The sequence below is a fragment of the Rhinatrema bivittatum genome, chromosome 3, assembly GCF_901001135.1.
Source record: "Rhinatrema bivittatum chromosome 3, aRhiBiv1.1, whole genome shotgun sequence".
NCBI lineage: Eukaryota > Metazoa > Chordata > Amphibia > Gymnophiona > Rhinatrematidae > Rhinatrema > Rhinatrema bivittatum.
The window spans coordinates 387,206,295-387,225,145 of record NC_042617.1 but is presented as its reverse complement, the minus strand read 5'-3'; the positions used below and the strand labels follow the sequence as shown (position 1 = coordinate 387,225,145).

Below are 18,851 nucleotides of genomic sequence, written 5' to 3'. Positions count from 1 at the left end.
CACTGCAAATATTACTCCAGGCTTTAAAACACCAATACATCCTATTAAGAAAACAGAACAAGTCAGGTTGTTATAAATCACTACACAGAAACTATATAGTAGCAGAATACCTCACCTCTGTCACTCATGCAGAACAAACAAATCCTCAACAAATACAGAATAAAGACTTCATAAAGTACAAATAGAAAAGTGCAAACAAAAACTGAACCAGAAACCACAACAAACTAGTGCAACAATGGAATTCAGAAACATCACCAGTCCTCATAAAACATCAAACAATACAAGCTTCTAGATATGCTTGGTAAGTAGGGAGCCCCATGGAAATTTAGAAGGGCAGACGGGAGCAGTCATTGCCAGTGATGACCTGAATTTTTGGGGGGGGTCAATGAGAGAGAAGCAAGAGAGCCTGTCAGAGAGAGAGGGCAAGTGTGTGTACCAGAGAGAGAGGGAGCCTGTGTGAGGAGTGTATGTGAGTGAGAGATTAGGAGCCTGTATGTGTGTATGTGCGAGAGAGGGAGGGTGTGTGAATGCACAGGAGGGAGAGGGAGCTTGGGAGAGGAACTATATGAGGGGGCCAAACTCTAGAATGAAGGGCTGGGGGGTGGATATAGAGTGAAAGGGGTTGAGCTTGGATGGGAACAGGAGAGCAGAGGAGTTGGGGGCCTGTGAAGGCAGAGTGAAAGGAGTTTGACCAGGAAAGTAGGGAAAGAGATGGAAGGGACACTCTTACAGTGTACTTATAGGGGCATTCTGCTCAAAATATTTAAAATCCTACATCTTTGAGTAATAACTTTTCTGCATTACATTTTAAATTATTTTGACCAATATAAAGAATGCAGAATTTTGCAGAATTCCTCCAGGATTAAAATGAGGACTCATTCAGGATTACCTCCTAAGACAGGGATTTCTCCTTCTTCCACATCTCTTCCCAGTTCAGTATCCTATGGAACTTCTCCAGAAGCCTCCCCCAGAAGTTCGTCCCTTGAAGGTAACTAATACCCCTCAAAATCCACCTCCACCAGGAAGGAAGCCCACAAAGAAATGCCCAGTGCTTCAACCCCCGAAGCACCAGCACTCATTTTAAATAACAGGGCTTCGTGCATCAGCACCACAAAACCAGGGCATAGTGGCTCATCCAGAGCCCTCCCCTGCCAGAACTGCAAGGTAGAGCTTCCAGCCCCGTGCTCCCCCGGGTGCATACAAACTGCCTTCCACCACCGCTGAATCAGCAGGTCTGAGTAGGCCTCCCTGCTCTCTCCCTCACCATTGGGAGCATTCAAAATGTTTCTGTAGGAAAAGTCCATAAACAATGATGAAGGTCAACTTGGGGAAATCCACTGCTTATCCCTGGGAAAAGAAGCATTTAATCTATCTACCCCCTTGGGATCCTGCCATGTCCCTGCTGCGTTGTTGAAGAGGGAGCTTCGCTTCTGCCTGGGTAAACTACACTCAGTCTCCCGGATTGTAGGTCTCCACCGGCCCCGACAACTCAGGTCATTCTCCAGGAAACGGCGCGGAATGGTGATGTCATCGCCCCAACGGGAGGGGGACACCAAAGAGGTGAATCCACGCCGGCATTGCCACTCTACTCGAGCCCGTTGGAAGTAACGGGGATGCGAGCAATGGGAGAAATTTCACCATCTATATCACCATTGGACCCGGCCGAGGAGGAGCGCAAGATCCAGGAGGTTCAAAGGATGGACACCACAGAGTTGTCGCTTGTTTGAGCTGGGGGTGAGTTGTTTCAATTACCCCCTAAGCCAACAGTGGTCACCCTGGATAAGCTGTGGGACCTGGTGGCTAGCTTGAGACAGCTAGTTACAGAATGTGACTCTAAATATTTAAAAGTAGAAACGGAATTACAATCTTTAAAACAAGATCTGGGGGGTCAAATAAAAGAACTTGGAAATAAGATGTGTGGAATTGAACAAACAACGAGTTAAGTGCAGGTGGTGAACATAAATTTGATTAAAGATATTGGAACGCATTCCAGCCGGTTGGAATCGCTTGAAAACCATTCAAGACATTTAAAATTTGAGATTTTTCAATTTTCCTACCGTAGGACTTTGGGTGAAGGCCAATAATTAATAAAGAGGTAGGCGATCTATGGTACCGTCAGGTGAACAGATGCCGTTATCTTTTCCAAGTACTTTATTGATGCAGAGACTAAACTCGGCCTGAGTCGGGGAATTTATCTGGAACGTCTCTGCATCAATAAAGTACTTGAAAAAGATAACGGCATCTATTCCTTTTGTGTTCACCTGACAATAATTAATAAAGCCTACTTAACAAAATCAATGAAAAAACCAGGAGGGGGTCAGATAGGAATCATGGAAAACTTAACGCAGTTTATTGAAAGTTCTGACAGAGGTAATGGATAGAGGTACGTTGCTGGTCTCTTTTTGTTACTGAAAAAGACGTCAGCAATGTTATGAAGGGTTTCTTTCAAAACCAAAATGTAGAATTCTATGGTCAATTAATTAAAATATTCCCGGACCTGTCTAGACCTACCCAGGTTAGAAGGAAAAAGTTTATTAATTTAAGGCCTCAAGTAATTGCTTTAGGATATACTTTTGTATTAAGGTATCCATGCAGATGTTATGTCAGACGTAAGGATGAGAATTTAGTTTTTACCTTAGTAGAACAACTAAAGTCTTTTTTTGTACGCTAGAAATGTTGTGAGTCCTTCTGGACCAGGCCCCTCAGAAAAATCATGAAAATAATTCTGACATCAAACGTTAAGCCAGTTTCTTAGCAGATAAAATACTTCACTATACTCTCTATGTTTCGGTCCTTTTTCGCTTTATCTGTAAAAGCATGTAACATGATGATTGTTCTTTGTTGAAGTTGTATGCTTTTTATTTTTTCCTCAAAGTATGAATTGTAATACTTTGTAAAAAACCAATAAAGTGCAAATTGAAAAAAAAAAAAAGGTTATCTCCTGTACAGGGGAGGTCCGCAAGTTTTTCCTGGACCTCCGGCCAGAAATCCGAGGCTCTGAGCCAGGCCATTCTGCGGGCTCCAATGCCCACTGCAGCCATTCGGGCTGAGGTCTTAAAAACGTTGTACGTGGAACACACCTTGTGCTTACCAGACTCAAAGTCCTGCTGGACGAGTGCTAGGAATACATCCTGCTGCTGTTGAGGGAGGCGTTCCGCCAATTATTGAACCTTCTTTCAATAATGTATAACTGGTAGGAGGCAATATGGGCTATTAACATTGACCCCTGGGACACCTTCCTACCCAGTGCATTCCATTTCCTATGGTCCCGGCCTGGAGGCGCGGATGCATGGGTTCAGGACCGTTTTGCCTTTTTGAGGGTGAATTCCACTACCACTGACTGGTGGAGTTGGCGCCGTTCAAAATCAAGGGACTTCTGAATGAGGTAGATGGCATCAGCCGTCCTATTGACTGGAGACACAGAAATAGGATGTCCCAAATACACAGGAGCAACTCCTTGAAGATTTCATGCACGGGAACAGCTACCACCTCCTTCAGTGCATCCACAAAGTGGAGCACCTCCAGCACGTGGTGTCTAGCATCCTTTTCCATGAGGAACTGAAGTGGAATAGACTCCGCCATGGTGCGGACAAAACCGGCAAAGGTCAAGACCTCTGGGGGAGACTGGCACCGCTCCTCCGGGGCTGACTGTTCCGAGAGAACATCCTCGAGACATCTGAGGAGGACTCAGAAGTATCATCCCCCCATGGGTCATATGGGGCTTCCTCCTCACTGAGGTCCCCAGGAGAGGTCAGCAGGGGACCTGTGTTAACTGCCCATGGTCTGGGCTCTGGAAGTACCGGGGGCACAGAGGGCACCAATGCCATCAACAGCACAGAGGTCCCCCAATGGCCCGAGGCCAGAGCCGGGAACAGCAGTCTAGGCACCAGAGGCCCCTGGAAGCACTGAGCCTTCCTACTCAGAGGAACCAACAATAGATATAGCCCCTGAGGGGGAAGGCAATGATGGCTGCCAGGGGACCAAGGAACACCTGAGCATCGGCTGCATAAGGAGGGTGCCGAGTAATACATCAAGGTATTCCAGCAGCGGTGCTATGATCGAGGGAGAGAGCTCCGGCATCAGTGGAGGCACCGACGGGGTCTGCAGCTCGATACTGCTGAAAGCTTGGAGCACTGCCACTTGAACCCTACGAACCAGCTCCTCCTCAAAGGCCAGGGCAGATAGAAGAGGAGCGGGCGCCACCCGATCACCCCCGAAATGAGGGGGATTGGTGCCCAGCAGAGACATGAGAATCTGTGGGGAGCACCTCGGATTCCCGGGTTCGACCAAGGGCGAAGCATGGTCTCCACGGGGCTGCTTCAGGGCAACATGGCCGATGCCAGCGCCGTCCCGGAACCAGAGCCATGCACAAATGGAGACCGTTGACGGTGCTTCCTTGATCTCTGGTGCTCGGCCTAATCTTTAGCCAGCGCTGAGGAGGGCAAAGAATCCGACATCCTAGAATGGGAGGACACCAACAGCAGTCGATCTCCGGCGCCCCTCTCCAGAGGGGGGGCCTGAGTGGGGATGGATACCGAGGATTCTGTGTCCGTGGGTTCCCCTCAACCTCACGGTGTCAATACGCCAGATGCCAGCATGGAGAGCCCCATCTTCTTGGGGCCAAAAAGTTTCTCCATTTTATCTAAACGGGCCCAATGACCCTTGGGAGTCATCTGGTCACAAAAACGGTAACCCCAGACATTATGCGATGCCCCCAGGCAAAGAATACAGACTTCATACGGATCAGTCAAAGACATGGACCGTGGGCACTGGGGGCATTGCTGGAAACCAGAGGAGGCCATACCTCGAGCCAACGAGCGGACAGTGCAGGGCGGACACAGACGTCAAAAAAACTCTGGAACCAACGCAAAGAAGGTAAGAACTTACCGCGCCACCCCACTAACTAGGGGGGAAGCAGGGAAGGGGGACCCCACGCAAAGGCAGCAAAAAAATCACAAGGAAAAAAATGAAGAACTCTTAAGACAGAGCAAAGCTCCACCACGGCAAGGCAACTGCACCACGGAAAGGAAGAGATTGAAGGGGGACCCTGCGTGGCCGCGCGGCTAGTGTCATGCTGGGCAAGCTCAGTGTGCCAAAGTCCTGGAAACTTTTACAGAAGTTTTCCATGCCGGGCTCCATCTGCAGATGTCACCCATATATGAGGACTACCGTCCTGTTTGTCCTAGGAGAACGGGCGCTTTCCGTGCGCCGATACTGCATCGGCTGATGGAACGTAAGCAATCAAAAGCCCCATTTCTTCAGCTAAAATACTATTTTACCCACGGAAAGGGTTTCATTGGTTTCCTCAATATATATATATATAGAGAGAGAGAGAGAGACAGAAAGATAATTTACAATAACCTAGAGAGAGAGAGAGAGATAAGAGAATAGTAAATCTACTGCACCGCCCCCATACACCGTTAGGAAGGGCTGGCTCCCACCTTGACCCCTTCGTAGTAGCTGCCGGTGGTCAGTTTCTCCGTGTCCTTGAACTCTCCGCGTTTCTTGATCGCCTCCATCAGGCTGTCCACCACCTCGTTGACGAGTTTGGCGGCTATGGAGATTTTCTCCGCTTCCAGCCGGAGAGTCTCGGCCACTGTCCGGAGCGTCCGGCGGCGGCCGCCGCCGCCCCTCTCTCCCGCCTTGTCCACACCAGTCGCCGCCCCGACCGGCTTCTGGACGTCCCTGCAGGCGGCTGCAGCGGGAGAGGAGACCTGCCGCCCTGCGCCTTTCCGCCCATCCCGTGCCGCCGCCGCCGCCGCCGCCGACACAGCCTGGCTCCCGCCTCCCCTGCTTCCGCGCCTCCCTCCCGCCGGCTCCGAGGCCTGAACCCTGCCCGCCGTCGCTGCTCTCCCTCCCACCTGGGACTGAGGCCCCTCCGCTCTCCTCCCGCTCCCCGAAGTGGTTCTCTTTCTCCCTCCCGCCGGCTCCGGTGCTTGAGTCTTTCCCGCTTCCCTCCCTCTCCCTCTCCCTCCCACCGATGACTGAGGCTGCTCCGCTCTTTTCCCATTCCCTCCCCTTCCCCTACCCGGGGTCGCTGTGCTCCTCGCCCGCTCCCCCATTCCCGTCCCGCGCGCGCGCGCGCACTGAAGCAGAGCCCGGCGCCCCGCGTTTCCTGTCACCGAGAGCTGACCCTCCTCCCCCCCACTCCGCCCACAGCAGGACACCAACTTCTCGTCAGGAAACGAAAGTTTCTTGAAGCGCCTTTGAGGTCATTCCGATGCCCTGGCAGCTCGGATGAGGAAACGTACAGATTTTCCCCTATTTGAGGAGCAAAAAAGAAATCTAGTTTATTCTAGAGAGAATCAGGCCGTTCAATTTTAATGAGACTTCTCTGCAACCCCCGCAAAGTAGCCAGTGCTGTGCTAAACTCAGAATACACGCTCCACCTGTCAAGAGAGACGCACCTGAGTTGATGGATTTGATTAGACAAAGGACTCCGTGTTTTAAGTTATGTTTAAGGAATGTGGAAGAAAGTGGAGAAAAGGTTTCGTTTTCAGTTGAAATGAAACAGAGTTAAAAACACGGAATGAGTTATTGAAGCAGCAGAAACATCAGAGAAACGGTTCCTGTAACCACGAAACCACACCTCAAACAATTTGCCAAAACCCCGTCGTCGTAGAAGTTACAGGAACAGCTCGTGTAAATTCAGGAAAAGAAACTTAAATCGATAGAAACCAATGTCAGGTAAAGAACGGGTAAATTCAATTCTGCCCATGTTTTGTGACCGATTTAATGATGCAGAGCTTTCTTGCTCTTTAGCCAAGTCTGGATTTGAACTGCGTGCAACCGTAGCTGCTTTAACCACTTTATGGGGCCCTGGGCAAATGTTTGTGGTCGGACCTCCTTTTAATTTTGCAGCAGCAAAGGCAGACCAGGTAGAGAGCTTTTGTGGAGAGAGACAGGAAGAGAGAATGAAAGGAAGGTAAAAAGTAGAAGAGGATGGAGGTAGTGAATGAAGAGGGAAAAAGAGGAAAAGGATGAGACTAGGTGAAGAAAGTGAAAAGAAAATATGAAAAAAAGGAAAAATAAACCCCCTACCCCTCCTCGCAAATGAAATAAAAATAGTACAATAAAGCAAAAAAAAAAAAAACAGTAAAAAGAAAAGCAAATTAAAAAAGCTCCTCAAAATTGGTAAACTGAAAAAAATTATTTTCTTAGCATCCAGTCAGATTAATCCAGAACTAGTGGGTTATGCACCCCCACTAGGAGATGAAGACAGAGCAAGCTGACATGAAAGTACATACACCCCTGCAGTGACACCAGTCCATCAGTATTCTCCATCTCCAGCAGATGGTGGACTTGCATTTCTCCACTGGGGAATACTTCAATTTTAAGAAGGAAAATTACAGAAGAAAATTACCACCCCATTCTCCTGCAGTGATACCAAATTGTCGTTCCCCCCGTTGAGAATTCCTGAGGTGATTTCCGTGGTCCCAGAGGTGTGCCTTGGCCCAGTAGCTGGTTCCCGGTGTGGGCTTAGCTGGTTGAGCAACTAAAAGGCAGCAGGTGCTGGAAGCTGAGCGTGGTGGTGACGGCAAATGCCCTCTCCCCCTGCAGCTGGAGACTGTCTCTGTGCTCAGCCAGGTAAGGCTGAGCTCCAGTAAGTTAAAAAAAAAAAATACAGAGACTTAGTGGGAGGTTTTTTTTTCTGTCAGGGTTTCTTCCTCCCTCCGGTCTCCGTGCTCGGCGCGCTGTTCTGACTTTCATGCCACTCCATGGGAGGACAAGGGACGTGGGTGGCAGGACCAGGGATGTGGGCAGCCTTGCAGGTTGAGCAACATATCTTGGCTAGGCCCCGCTCTGAGGTTTTTGCTGCACGCTGTGTGATAGGCCACAAAGGTTTTTCGCATGCTTTATTAAGCGCCCTCTACAGGCTTGGTTCGGTGTGTGCGTCTCATTGGGCATCCTTTTGTGCACCCAGTTTTTGAACACACAGTAAACCCTGATCCTTTGAGCGTCCACGTCAAGTTCCACCTAGTGACCGCGTACTTACTTTTTTTGTATGCCTTCCTATTGGCGATCTGGGTGAGCACCTAGGTGTGCGCGCATAGGCATTAGCCACATAATTATTTGAGTGCCTAGATGGGTGCGCTTATCTATTGGATGCATATCTGTTTCTTGAGCACTTAGTTAAGAGCCTATTTAAAAAAAAAAAAAAAAGCAACCAGCTAGATGCACGACTCCGACCGCCGCTAAGCACCCCGTAGGCCATTATGGCCCCTGTACCTAAGAAGCCTAAGCGCCTCTTTCTTTGCACTGCTTGTCATATTCAGGCATCTCAGCCAGGAGTGCCTGCTGAATTGGGCCAGCACAGTTTGGAGGCTCGGGCTGACTTGTCTTCCTCTGATTTTTGCTAAGCTTGGTTCTTCCCAGCTGGAAGTGGGTTTGGGTAAAGATGTCTCAGCTGGGGCGCCTGACTTTGGACCTCCCCTAACTGGCTCTTCAGCAGGGGGTGTTAGCTCCGTTGGTACTCCTCAGATTCTTCCCGGTCTGGATGTTTCTACTTTTTCTTGGATAGAATATTTCCAGGGGTTACAATCATTTCTTCAGGCGCAGTCTTCTGTCCCATGCTCCTATGGCGGAGGCAAAGGTGGGACTCTTGTCTGGACCTTCGGTTTCACGCCACAGTAACCCCCAAGTGACAGCGGCTCCTCTGGCTGGTGATCTGGACACCATGGATGATGACGCCAATCCTGCCTCTCTTGAGGATGGGGAAATCCCACCTGGGTTGGAACAGTATAGAACTATGTTGCAGTTCTTTCATAAAGATGAGCTGCCAGCTTTGATTTCCCAGACCTTGACTATGCTTGGAGTTCCTGGGCCTGATCCCGTTTCTGAGCCAAATTAAAATCCTATTTTGGTCTCCTTGCGTAAAGCCTCTTGTTTTTTCCCTGTGCTGGAGGCCATTCAAGAATTGATTTGTTCATGAGTGGGGCGTCCCAGAGGCTAATTTCAAAGGCAATCAGATTTTGGAAGGCCTCTACCCTCTGGATCCGCTGGTGAGAGAGCGCACACATTTTCTCAAGGAAGATGCACTGGAGTGTACAGTCTGCAAGCGTACCACTATTCCCGTGGAAGGAGGAGCAACCTTGAAGGATGCTCATGATAGAAAGATTGAGACTTTTCAAGCAGGCGTTTGAAGCAGTGGCAATGTCCTTACAGATCGCTTCTTGTTGTTCCTTGGTGGCTCGCTCTTGTTTGCTTCGCTCCCAGCAGGTTGATAATTCTGGGGTAAATTCCAGGACAGTTATGGAACCAGCTGCTGCCTTCTTGGTCAATGTGGGCTGTGATTTGGTCCACACTTCAGCCAGAGGGATGGCTTCGATAGTAGCGGCCAGATGCCAATTATGGATGAGAAATTGGTCGGCTGATGTGACCCCCAAGGCTAACTTCACCAAGTTGCCCTTTAACGGCTCGCTTTTATTTGGCAGCAAGTTGGAGAAACTGGCTAGTAAATGGGGTGAATCTCCGGTTCCTCGTTTGCCGGAGGACAAGAAGCAGACTCAACGTTCCTTTAGAATAAGGGGTCATGCTAGAGGATTCAGGCATTTTGGGCCCTATAGAGGCATGACTTTTCAGAGAACTCGGCCCGACAACCCAGACAAGATGCAGGCTCGGGTGGTGGAACCTCCCAACGAAGGTTTGCTGACCCACCCCCGGGAACAAGAGATAGGGGGGTCATTTCTCTCTCTTTTATCAGAGGTGGGTCGAAATTATATCAGATCAGTGGGTCCTGGAGGTGATATGCGATGGATATGTGATGGAATTTCACAGTATACCTTGGGATGTGTTCATGGCTTCTCCCTGCCACTCCCCACAGAAGAAGCAGGCGGTGGAGGTTATGTTAAGTCTGCTCAGTCTGAGGGCTGTAGTCCCAGTACCCGTGTCTCAAGAAAATACAGGACGATATTCCATTTACTTTGTTGTGCCAAAGAAGGAGGGCTTCTTTCGTCCTATTCTGGATCTCAAAGGTGTCAGCAGTCATCTGCAAGTGAAGCATTTTTTGCATAGAAACGTTGTGCTCGGTAATAATGACTGTGCAGTTGAGGGAGTTCTTGACCTCCTTGAATCTTTCCGAGGCATATTTTCACAGTCCCATCTGACTAGTACATCTGCACTTCCTGCGGTTCGCAGTGTTGGGACGCCACTTTCAGTTGCAGGCACTGCCCTTTGGTCTGGCCACTGCTCCCAGGACCTTTTCTAAGGTAATGGTGTTAGTTGCGGTAGTGTTGAGAAAGGACAGCATCCTGATACACCCGTATTTGGATGACTGGCTGATTTGCGCCAAGTCACTGGAAGAGAGCCACCTGGTAACTTGCAAGATGATTTCCCTGTTGTGAGAGCTTGGCTGGGTAGTGAATCTAGGCAAGAGCAGCCTTCAGCCTTCTCAGTAATTCCAATACCTGGGAGTTCGGTTTGACACGCAGCAGGGCAAGGTGTTCCACTGGAAGCTCGAATTCAGAAGTTGCTAGCTCAAGGCCATCTGTTGTTGAACAGTAGCTAAGTGGTTAGAGCAGTGGACTACGAACCAGGAGACCAAGGTTTGAGACCCACTGTCGCTCCTTGTGACCTTGGACAAGTCACTTTACTCTCCATTGTCTCAGGTACAAACTTAGATTGTAAGCTCTCTAGGGGGCTAAATAAATAAAATAAAACACTCTGTGCCCAACTGTATGATCTTAGATGCAGGTTCTTGGCTTAATGGCAGTGACCTTGGAAGTGGTGCCATGGGCAAGGGCACATATGCATCTCCTTTGGTGCTCCCTGCTGTCTAAGTGGAATCTGTAATCTCAGGACTATTCAATTCGGCTCCAGGTGGATCATCTACTGAAGGGAGTCTTTCCCTGTCTCCACCATACTGGTTAGTGCTGACAATGGATGCAATTCTCCGAAGTTGGGGAACTCACTGTCAAGAACTGATGGCACAAGGGCGTTGAAGTGCAGAAGAGTCTCTCTGGAATATCACTTGGTTGGAAGCCAGGGCTGTCTGATTGGCATGTTTGCAGTTTGGTGACAGGCTGCAAAGTTGGTCAGTTCGCATAATGTCAGACAATACAACAACCATGGCTTACATCAATCGGCAGAGAAGTACCAAGAGCCAACAGGTGTCACTGGAAATAAATCAGCTTATGGAATGGGCAGAGGAGCATCTCCAGATGATCTCAGCCTCGCACATTGCAGGCAAAGACAACATAAGAGTGGACTTTTTCAGCAGAGAGAGTCTGGACCCAGGTGAGTGGCTATTGCTAGACGAGGCATATCAACTGATTCGGGATCGCAGGGGTCTCCCGTTCCTGGACCTGTTGGTGACTCTACACAATGCAAAGGTTCCGCGATTCTTCAGCCACCGAAGGAATACGAAATCATTGGGGATCAATGCCCCAGTGCACGAGTGGCCAGAAGACAAGTTGCTGTATGCCTTTTCTCCTTGGCCTATGTTGGGCAGAGTGATTCACAGGATTGAACGCCACAGGGAAATGGTGTTCTTGGTCGCTCCAGATTGGCACAGGAGACCGTGGTATGCAGACCTGCAGAGACTCCTGGTGGATTCACCTCTTCGACTGCCTGCGCACAGGAATCTGTTGTAGCAGGGTCCTATCCTTCACAAAGATCCGATTCAATTTTGTCTTATGGTATGGCCCTTGAAAGGGCTCGCTTGCTGAAGTATGGATACTCTACCACAGTGATTTCCACCTTGCTAAGAGCTAGAAAGTTCTCCACTTCCTTGGCCTATGTGTTTGGAGGGTATTTGAGACCTGGTGTATGGATCAAAGTGCTCTTCCCTCCTTGGTCAAAATTCTGCTTATTTTGGAGTTTTTGCAGGATGGCTTGAGTAAAAGCTTGGCTCTTAATTCCTTAAAGGTTCAAGTAGAGGTTCTCAGGGGGTCAGGTAAATGATGGCTACTTTTCAGCTCATCCTGCTGTGGCCCATTTTCTGAAAAGAGTGAAACACCTTTGTCCTCCTTTGCAGTTTCCGGTGCCCCTATGGCATCTTGGATTTTTTGGCAGGCCCTACGTTTAGACCTCTACGTACTCTGTCCTTGCAGTTCTGATCTTGAAGATGGTGTTCCTTGTGGCAATTTGTTCGGCTCGTAGAGTCTCAGAATTGCAGGCTTTGTCTTGCCGGGAGCCGTTACTCCAGGGGCTGTACAGCTGCGTACTCTTCCTTTTTACCGAAGGTAGCCTCTGAGTTTCAATTGAATCAGACTATCTCCCTGCCATCTCTGAAAAAAGAAAGAGATGCAGAGGAGTATAGTCTATTGCGACCCTTGGATGTCAAGAGACATATTGTCAGGTATCTGGAGGTTTCTTTACCTTTGCAGAAGTCAGATCTTCATAGCGGTACTAGACAGGGAGAGCCAGCCTCGCGGGCTACTGTAGCTTGCTGGACTAAGGAGATAGTCACAGCTGCATACGTGGATGCTGGCAAACTGTTACCTAGTCAGATTCGGGCTCATTCCACTCGGGCTCAGGCAGTGTCATGGGCGGAAGTTAGATTGTTGTCTCCCGTTGACATTTGTCTAACTGGTATTATCGCCTGGATGTTCAGGTATGGGAGGATGCAGCCTTTGCATGTGCGGTTTTGCCTGGACCGCGGGCAGCCTCCCAACCTATTAGGGAGTAGCTTATGTACATCCTGCTTGTTCTGGATTCCTCTGACTGGACGTTAAGAAATGAGAAATTACTACTTACCTGATAATTTCCTTTTCTTTAGGATAGTCAGATGAATCCAGCCTACCTCCCTTGGCTGCTGTGTGTTTGAATTTTGTTCCTCCTGTATGCCTTCATGTTACAGGGATTACTGGTAAGTGTAACTCCAGTTCCTAAACTAGTATTATTATGTTCTTATCTGAGCTCAGTGTGGTATGTTGGCTGAGTATTGACATGGTTAGTTCTTTTTAATCAAGTTTTTCCTAGTCTGTCCACAGTTTCTTTTGAAGAGAATACTGGCGGGCTGAGGTCAGTGCAGGGGTATATGTACTGTGACGTCACTTGCTCCGCCTCCATCTGCTGGTGGGGGTGCATAACCCACTCGTTCTGGATTCATCTGACTGTCCTAAAGAAAAGAAAATTATCAGATAAGTAGTAATTTCTCAGTTTTTTCCCTGGTTCCTAAAAGTTTTGGTAGACCCCCACCTTCATCATCATTGCTCTTTCAGTTGGTGAAATCAGAGGTGGGTTACAGAATAGTCAAATAGTAACAATAACAGAGAGCTATGTCAAAGAGCAAAGAACAATGCAAGAAATACATAACTAATCATCAATAATGACTACATGGAAGAGGCATAACTGAGTTTTTACAGCACAACAGAGTTGAACAGCGAAAACAGCAACCTTTTCTAAATATTTTTCCACCGCCACAATCAATTGTCCTTTATGCGAGTGGAGTCGGGGGTCTGCAGGATTGGACAGTACTCCAAAACCCTGAAAATCCAGTTCTGCTAGGTTAATTGTGAAGTAATACAAAACTCTGCAATAAACAAACTCAGAACCTTTATAGCAAACCCTCCATAGTAAAACAGTACTAACTGCCAGGACTCAGAACAGCAAGAACTCAACCTATGAAAATTATTACATAAATACATTTTCTACTGGAAATTAGAATAAGTTGGACTGCTATAGATCTCTACACAGAAACTGCATACTAGCAGAATCCCTCACCTCAGTCACACATACAGAAGACAGAGCAGGCAAACCCTCACCAAATACAGAATAAGTGACTGAAAATTGGAAATATGCAGGCAAAAATTGAAATGGAAACACCAAGAAGCTGTTGCATCCATCGGACTCAGACGGCTTCGTCCCACTTGCCTCACCACAATATTTGCTTTCTCCACCAGCCTCGGGAAAATGGCGACCACCACGTCTGCTTGCCGCACTCTCTGGCGTCCCTGGAATGGCTATGGCAAGGCTTTCCGCCATGATTCACCTGAGGGCCTCCTAGGGTGCACGCGCGTGCTACCCATATCTTTATTCCAACGTTGGCGCGAACCTCGGGGGCGTCCCCCTCGAGTGACATCACAACATCCTGATATTTAGGCTGCCCATTTGCTGAATGACTTTGAGTTAGCAAAGATTAGACTCGTCCGGTCTAAGCTGCTCTGCCACTTCTCGCTGCTGCTGGAAGCTCTCTCTACCCTCTGGGGTTCTACTAACTTGGGTACCTGCTCCTCGGAGGCCCTATGCTTCTTTCCAGGTGCCTATCCAGGTACTTGCTCCTTGAGGGCCTGAGTTGTCTACCTTGGTGCCTGCTACCATTACGTCTACCTGCTGGGAACACCACCATTACAGCTACAAGAGTGTGAGTAAACTAAAATCTATCAGTCTGTCTCACCTACAGCTCCTCACTGAAGATCTGCATTGGAGCTCCCTATACCACCATTGTGGGACAGGTCTCCTCAGCCGAGGACCCCAGACTGCTGCTGCAGGAATCTACTCACTACTGCCACCTCTGGTAAACTCAACTAGCTGTACAATAAAGACTATCTCTGTGTTTGTGCATTGGAGTATAGCCTGATACTGCAGTTCACCGCAGGGCTTCTCCCCGTGGGAGTGGCCATCACTGCCGCACCTAAGAATCCACCAAACATCTCATAACCATAACAGAAGCCAATCTCTGCTTTCAGTGCAACACTTTAGAAAGATACACATTTCCTTTTGTGGTAAAATACAAACATATAAGAAATGCACATTCCCAGAAATGGACTTAGTCCAATCAATAATCTGAAAATAAAATGCCTTTTCCTACCTTTATTGTTTGGGCATTTTATTTTTCCAACCGCAGTAGTCAGCGTTCTCCCATCCACCCAATTCTTCAATCTCCAGTCTCCTGAATCCCCACCCAATCTTCTAGTCCTTATCCATCCCTCCTCCCAGTCCAAGTTCCCGCTTCCCCACACAAGAAGTCTCTTCACCCACTCTCAAGTCCCACTCATCTCCCTCCCCAAGTCCCCAATCTCTCACTCATTTCCTGCTTTACATCTCCCCAACCTAATCCCCAAGTCCCTAGCATCTCCTCCCCAGGAATGTTTTTGTAACCCAGCCCATCTTTCAGTCCTTGCTCTTCCCCTCTTAAGTGCCTGCCTTCCCACTCAGTTCCCCAGTCCCCACTCACACTCACCTTTCACACACAATCCAAGTCCTCACTCTACCCCTCACCACACAGGGCTGTTCTCTCTTCCCTATCCCTGAGTTTGCACTCTCACTAAATCCCCCAGGTCTTGCTCATCCCCACCCAATCTCTGGGTTTCACCGTTTCCTCCTAAGCCTCTCTCTCTCTCCCCCCCCCCCCCCCCCCAATACAATTCCAAGTCCATGTTCTCCTCCACAGGCATCTTTCTCCTTCCTGAGCTCCCATCCCTTCTCCCAGCTTCCACTCAATCCCTCCCCCCCCCCCCCCGTCCACACTTCACACTTTATACCACACCAGACCTTTCTTCCCCCCTCCCCCCCCCCCCAGTCATTGATCTCCCTTCCACCTCCTCAATTTCCCACTCAATCCTTGACTGCCCCACCCCCATCAGCAACCTGGCATTTCTCATACTAAATCTCCAGTCATTCACAAGCATCAGGGGTGAAAAGCACTCCTTTATTCTTTAGGCAGTAGCTGAGGGTAATCAGCAAGGCTGTCCTTTCTCTTCTTTCCTGCATTACACGTGGTGCATGTACAGTCTCTACTCTTCATCTAATTCCTTGCTGACTGCAGGCAAGCAGGAAGCTGCCTAAAGGTGTGTTGATGTTGCATCCATCAGCAACCAGTTCTGAGCCTGCACTGGGAGCCACTGCCCCACTGTGGACCTGCATCATAATAATTTGGTGCTGAACTGCCTGGAAGTAAATTGCAATTGCTGGTGTTAAGTGGTTGGTCTTGCACTTCAGGTTGCTTTTACCTATGGCCTACCTATTATGCAGGGCCCAGATCAGCTGCACCCTTTGCCCAAAGGAAAAGCAACCCCTGTGTATGCCCATAGACCATAGGTGGGGATCCCCACCCAGCATGTCATCGGGGGGAGGGGAATAACAACCTCCCCGTCACCCATCCCCTCACCTCCAACTAGCTGCATTGTTTGCCCTGTATAATACCGTAGTTCCAGCTCCACAGCAGCAAATCAGGAAAGAAAATTCTGTATAGGGCCTCTTGCAAATTGTCATAAACTCACAGGCTGCAATGCCCTGCCCCCTTCTTCATAGGCTTCATGTTAATTTGTCCAACAGGATGCAGCACCGCAGGGCCAGTGAATGTGACATAGCTTGCAAGAGGCTCCACATTAAACTTTTCTTTACAAATTTGCTGCTGCTAAAGGACCGGCACCACTATACAGGATAATCAGTGCCTAGTCAGCGGACCCAGATGGCAGCATGGCAATAACAGTGTTCCTGCTCCTATGAAAATTTGGCACTGGAGGCAGTTGACTATCCCTAAATCCAGGCTTGTCTTTAGCTTTATCCTTCCTTTCATACAGACAAAGATCTTCTGTCTCTCAGAAACTTATATTAGATCATATTTTGTGCAACTAAAATATTTTGAGGTCCATATTCAGTCACTGGCTAGCAAAATTAGTCAGATAAATTTATCTGGCCAACTTTGCAGGTATATTCAGTAGTTAGGGACCTTCATTTTCACTTTTTATTTTATTTTCTCTGGGAATTTCAATGTTATAACAACAAAACTCATTTGAGAAATTACTTTTCCACTAATTTCTCTCCTGTATGCTATAACAAAGTATTTTTCCCACTGATTTTTATTTATTTAACAGTGAAATTCCTAGGGAAAATAAAATAAAAAATGAAAACATTAAGGTCCCTATAAATAGCGCAGTTGCACTATAGAATAAAACAAATGATCTTAAAGTATGCCAAGATAACTTTATCCTGCTAACCTTAGGGCAACTGTTTGGTGTGACCAGACTTAGCCAGACAAGTTATCTGGCTAACGTAACACCCCCCCCCCCCCCCCCCCAAATGCCATCAGAATACCCTAAGTTATTCAGCTGACCTTTTAGCCAGATAAGTGTTCAAATATTCATTTAGCCGGATAACTTCAGAGTTATCCAGCTGAATGCCTCTGAATATGGACCTCATTAAGTATATTGCTAATTATCTGGTTTCAATTAGATTTTATAAAGATAGTTTGATTTTCTTTTTAAATCAGACTTGTTTAGATAATGTAAATCACCTTTTCGAGATACTATTCTCTCCTATATAACCAAGAGACTAGTTAGAATAGCTGTGAAGAGTTTCACAAGTTTACTGCAAAAGAGGGAATTCCATTCCCTCCCACAACTCCAGCCCTCTGTGTTATAAATTTAAATTGGAATCCCATATAACTTTGGGTTACTCAAAATAAGGGAGAGGCTAGAGCAAGAAACTGCAATGGACCACATGTAACCTATTTATTTATTTATTTAGGGATTTTTATATACCGCAGTACGTAAAAAGATACATCACCGCGGTTTACAATAAACAATAATTAGCAACAGGCTTTACAGATAACAGGTATGAAAGATAACAGGCAGTACAGACAGTAAACCATAGATTAATATAATGTTTTACCTACATACACCAACTTCATTGGCTGCCAGTAAAAAGCAGGATATATTCAAAACTCTCTCAAGTAAATTTTAAAAGGTGCATGCGTGCACCCATAAACACGTGTATTGGGCACACGAGCAAAAATATGCTTGATTTTATATTGGTTGTGCAAGTACACATGTACCTTTTAAAATATCCCTACCACGCGTACTCACAAGTGACTGGCTGATAAAGAGAGAGAGATTCTTTTAAAGGAACAATCTGACACTCTATATATATCCCACTATAAGAGGGGTACTTTCAACTCAGGGTGGGTTTTAGTGGGGGGGCAGTGTTACAAGGGTCTACAGACCCTTGCACCTTAGGCAGTCAAATGTAACACTGCCCACCCACCATGAGTTGAAAGTTCCCTTCTTACAGTGGGAGATATATAGAGAGTATTAGATTGGCCCTTTAAAAGTTCTTTCACCCCTCTCCCCCCCCCCCCCCCCCCCCCCTCCCCAGTGTTCAGGATCCCTCTGGCCTAAAATCTCCAGGCTTGCGCCTCATCAAGACCAATAGTAAAGCTACCAGTGTAACGGCACACAATGCCATGGTCAGCCTTGCAAAATTCAGGGGTTATGCACGTACATCTTGGCTCCTTTTCTGCTTCCTTATCGTTGATGCATGCATAGGTATGTACGCGTGTAATTCCCGGCTTCTTAAAATATGCGTTGTTCACGCGTGGCCCGCATAAGTGTGAACGTGGCCATTTTTGCGTGAGCAATGCTTTGAAAATCTACCTCTCTGTGAATAAATAAGCATCTGAGTACCTCTCCAAACTTCTCTCCTTCTGTACACCCAATAGAGAATTCCAGTCCTCCCAAATGGCCCTCCTCTCCTCTCCATTTTTGGTCTCTGCCAGATTGTCCTAACAGTATTTCCCAACCCACTCCTGGAGGCAGATCTAGCCAGTCAGGTGTTCAGGATTTCCCCAACAAATATCCACGAGATAGATTTGCATACCCTGCCTGGGCCTTTATCCTTGACTTGGAGCATGGAGAATAAATATCAGCTGTCACCTATCTGCTTCAGCCTCTCTCCCAGAGCCATGAAGTGACTTTTTATGGGTTCTGTGTGGTACGTAGCACTATTGTTCGTGCCATCATGGATGAGAAGCATTGGATAGTAGTCAGTAGGGTTGAGGATTTTTGGTAATCTATTGCAATGTTTTGGATTTTGGCACCCAACAAACTGCACACCCCTTGCGTCAACATGTGTGGTCAGCAAATGGATGCCTTCTTGCCCCTCAGAAGTGAGTCACTGACTATCACTAC

General features: G+C 47.7%; 1 protein-coding gene across 1 annotated transcript in view; it reads right to left on the bottom strand.

The window, feature by feature from the left end:
* Window positions 1-6,062, bottom strand: part of CGAS (cyclic GMP-AMP synthase) — a 61,425-nt gene extending 55,363 nt beyond the window's left edge. The window contains exon 1 of the mRNA XM_029596861.1: window positions 5,442-6,062. Coding sequence (XP_029452721.1) covers window positions 5,442-6,062 — 621 coding nt within the window. The remainder of the gene's footprint in view (window positions 1-5,441) is intronic.
* Between the last annotated feature and the right edge of the window lie 12,789 nt (window positions 6,063-18,851).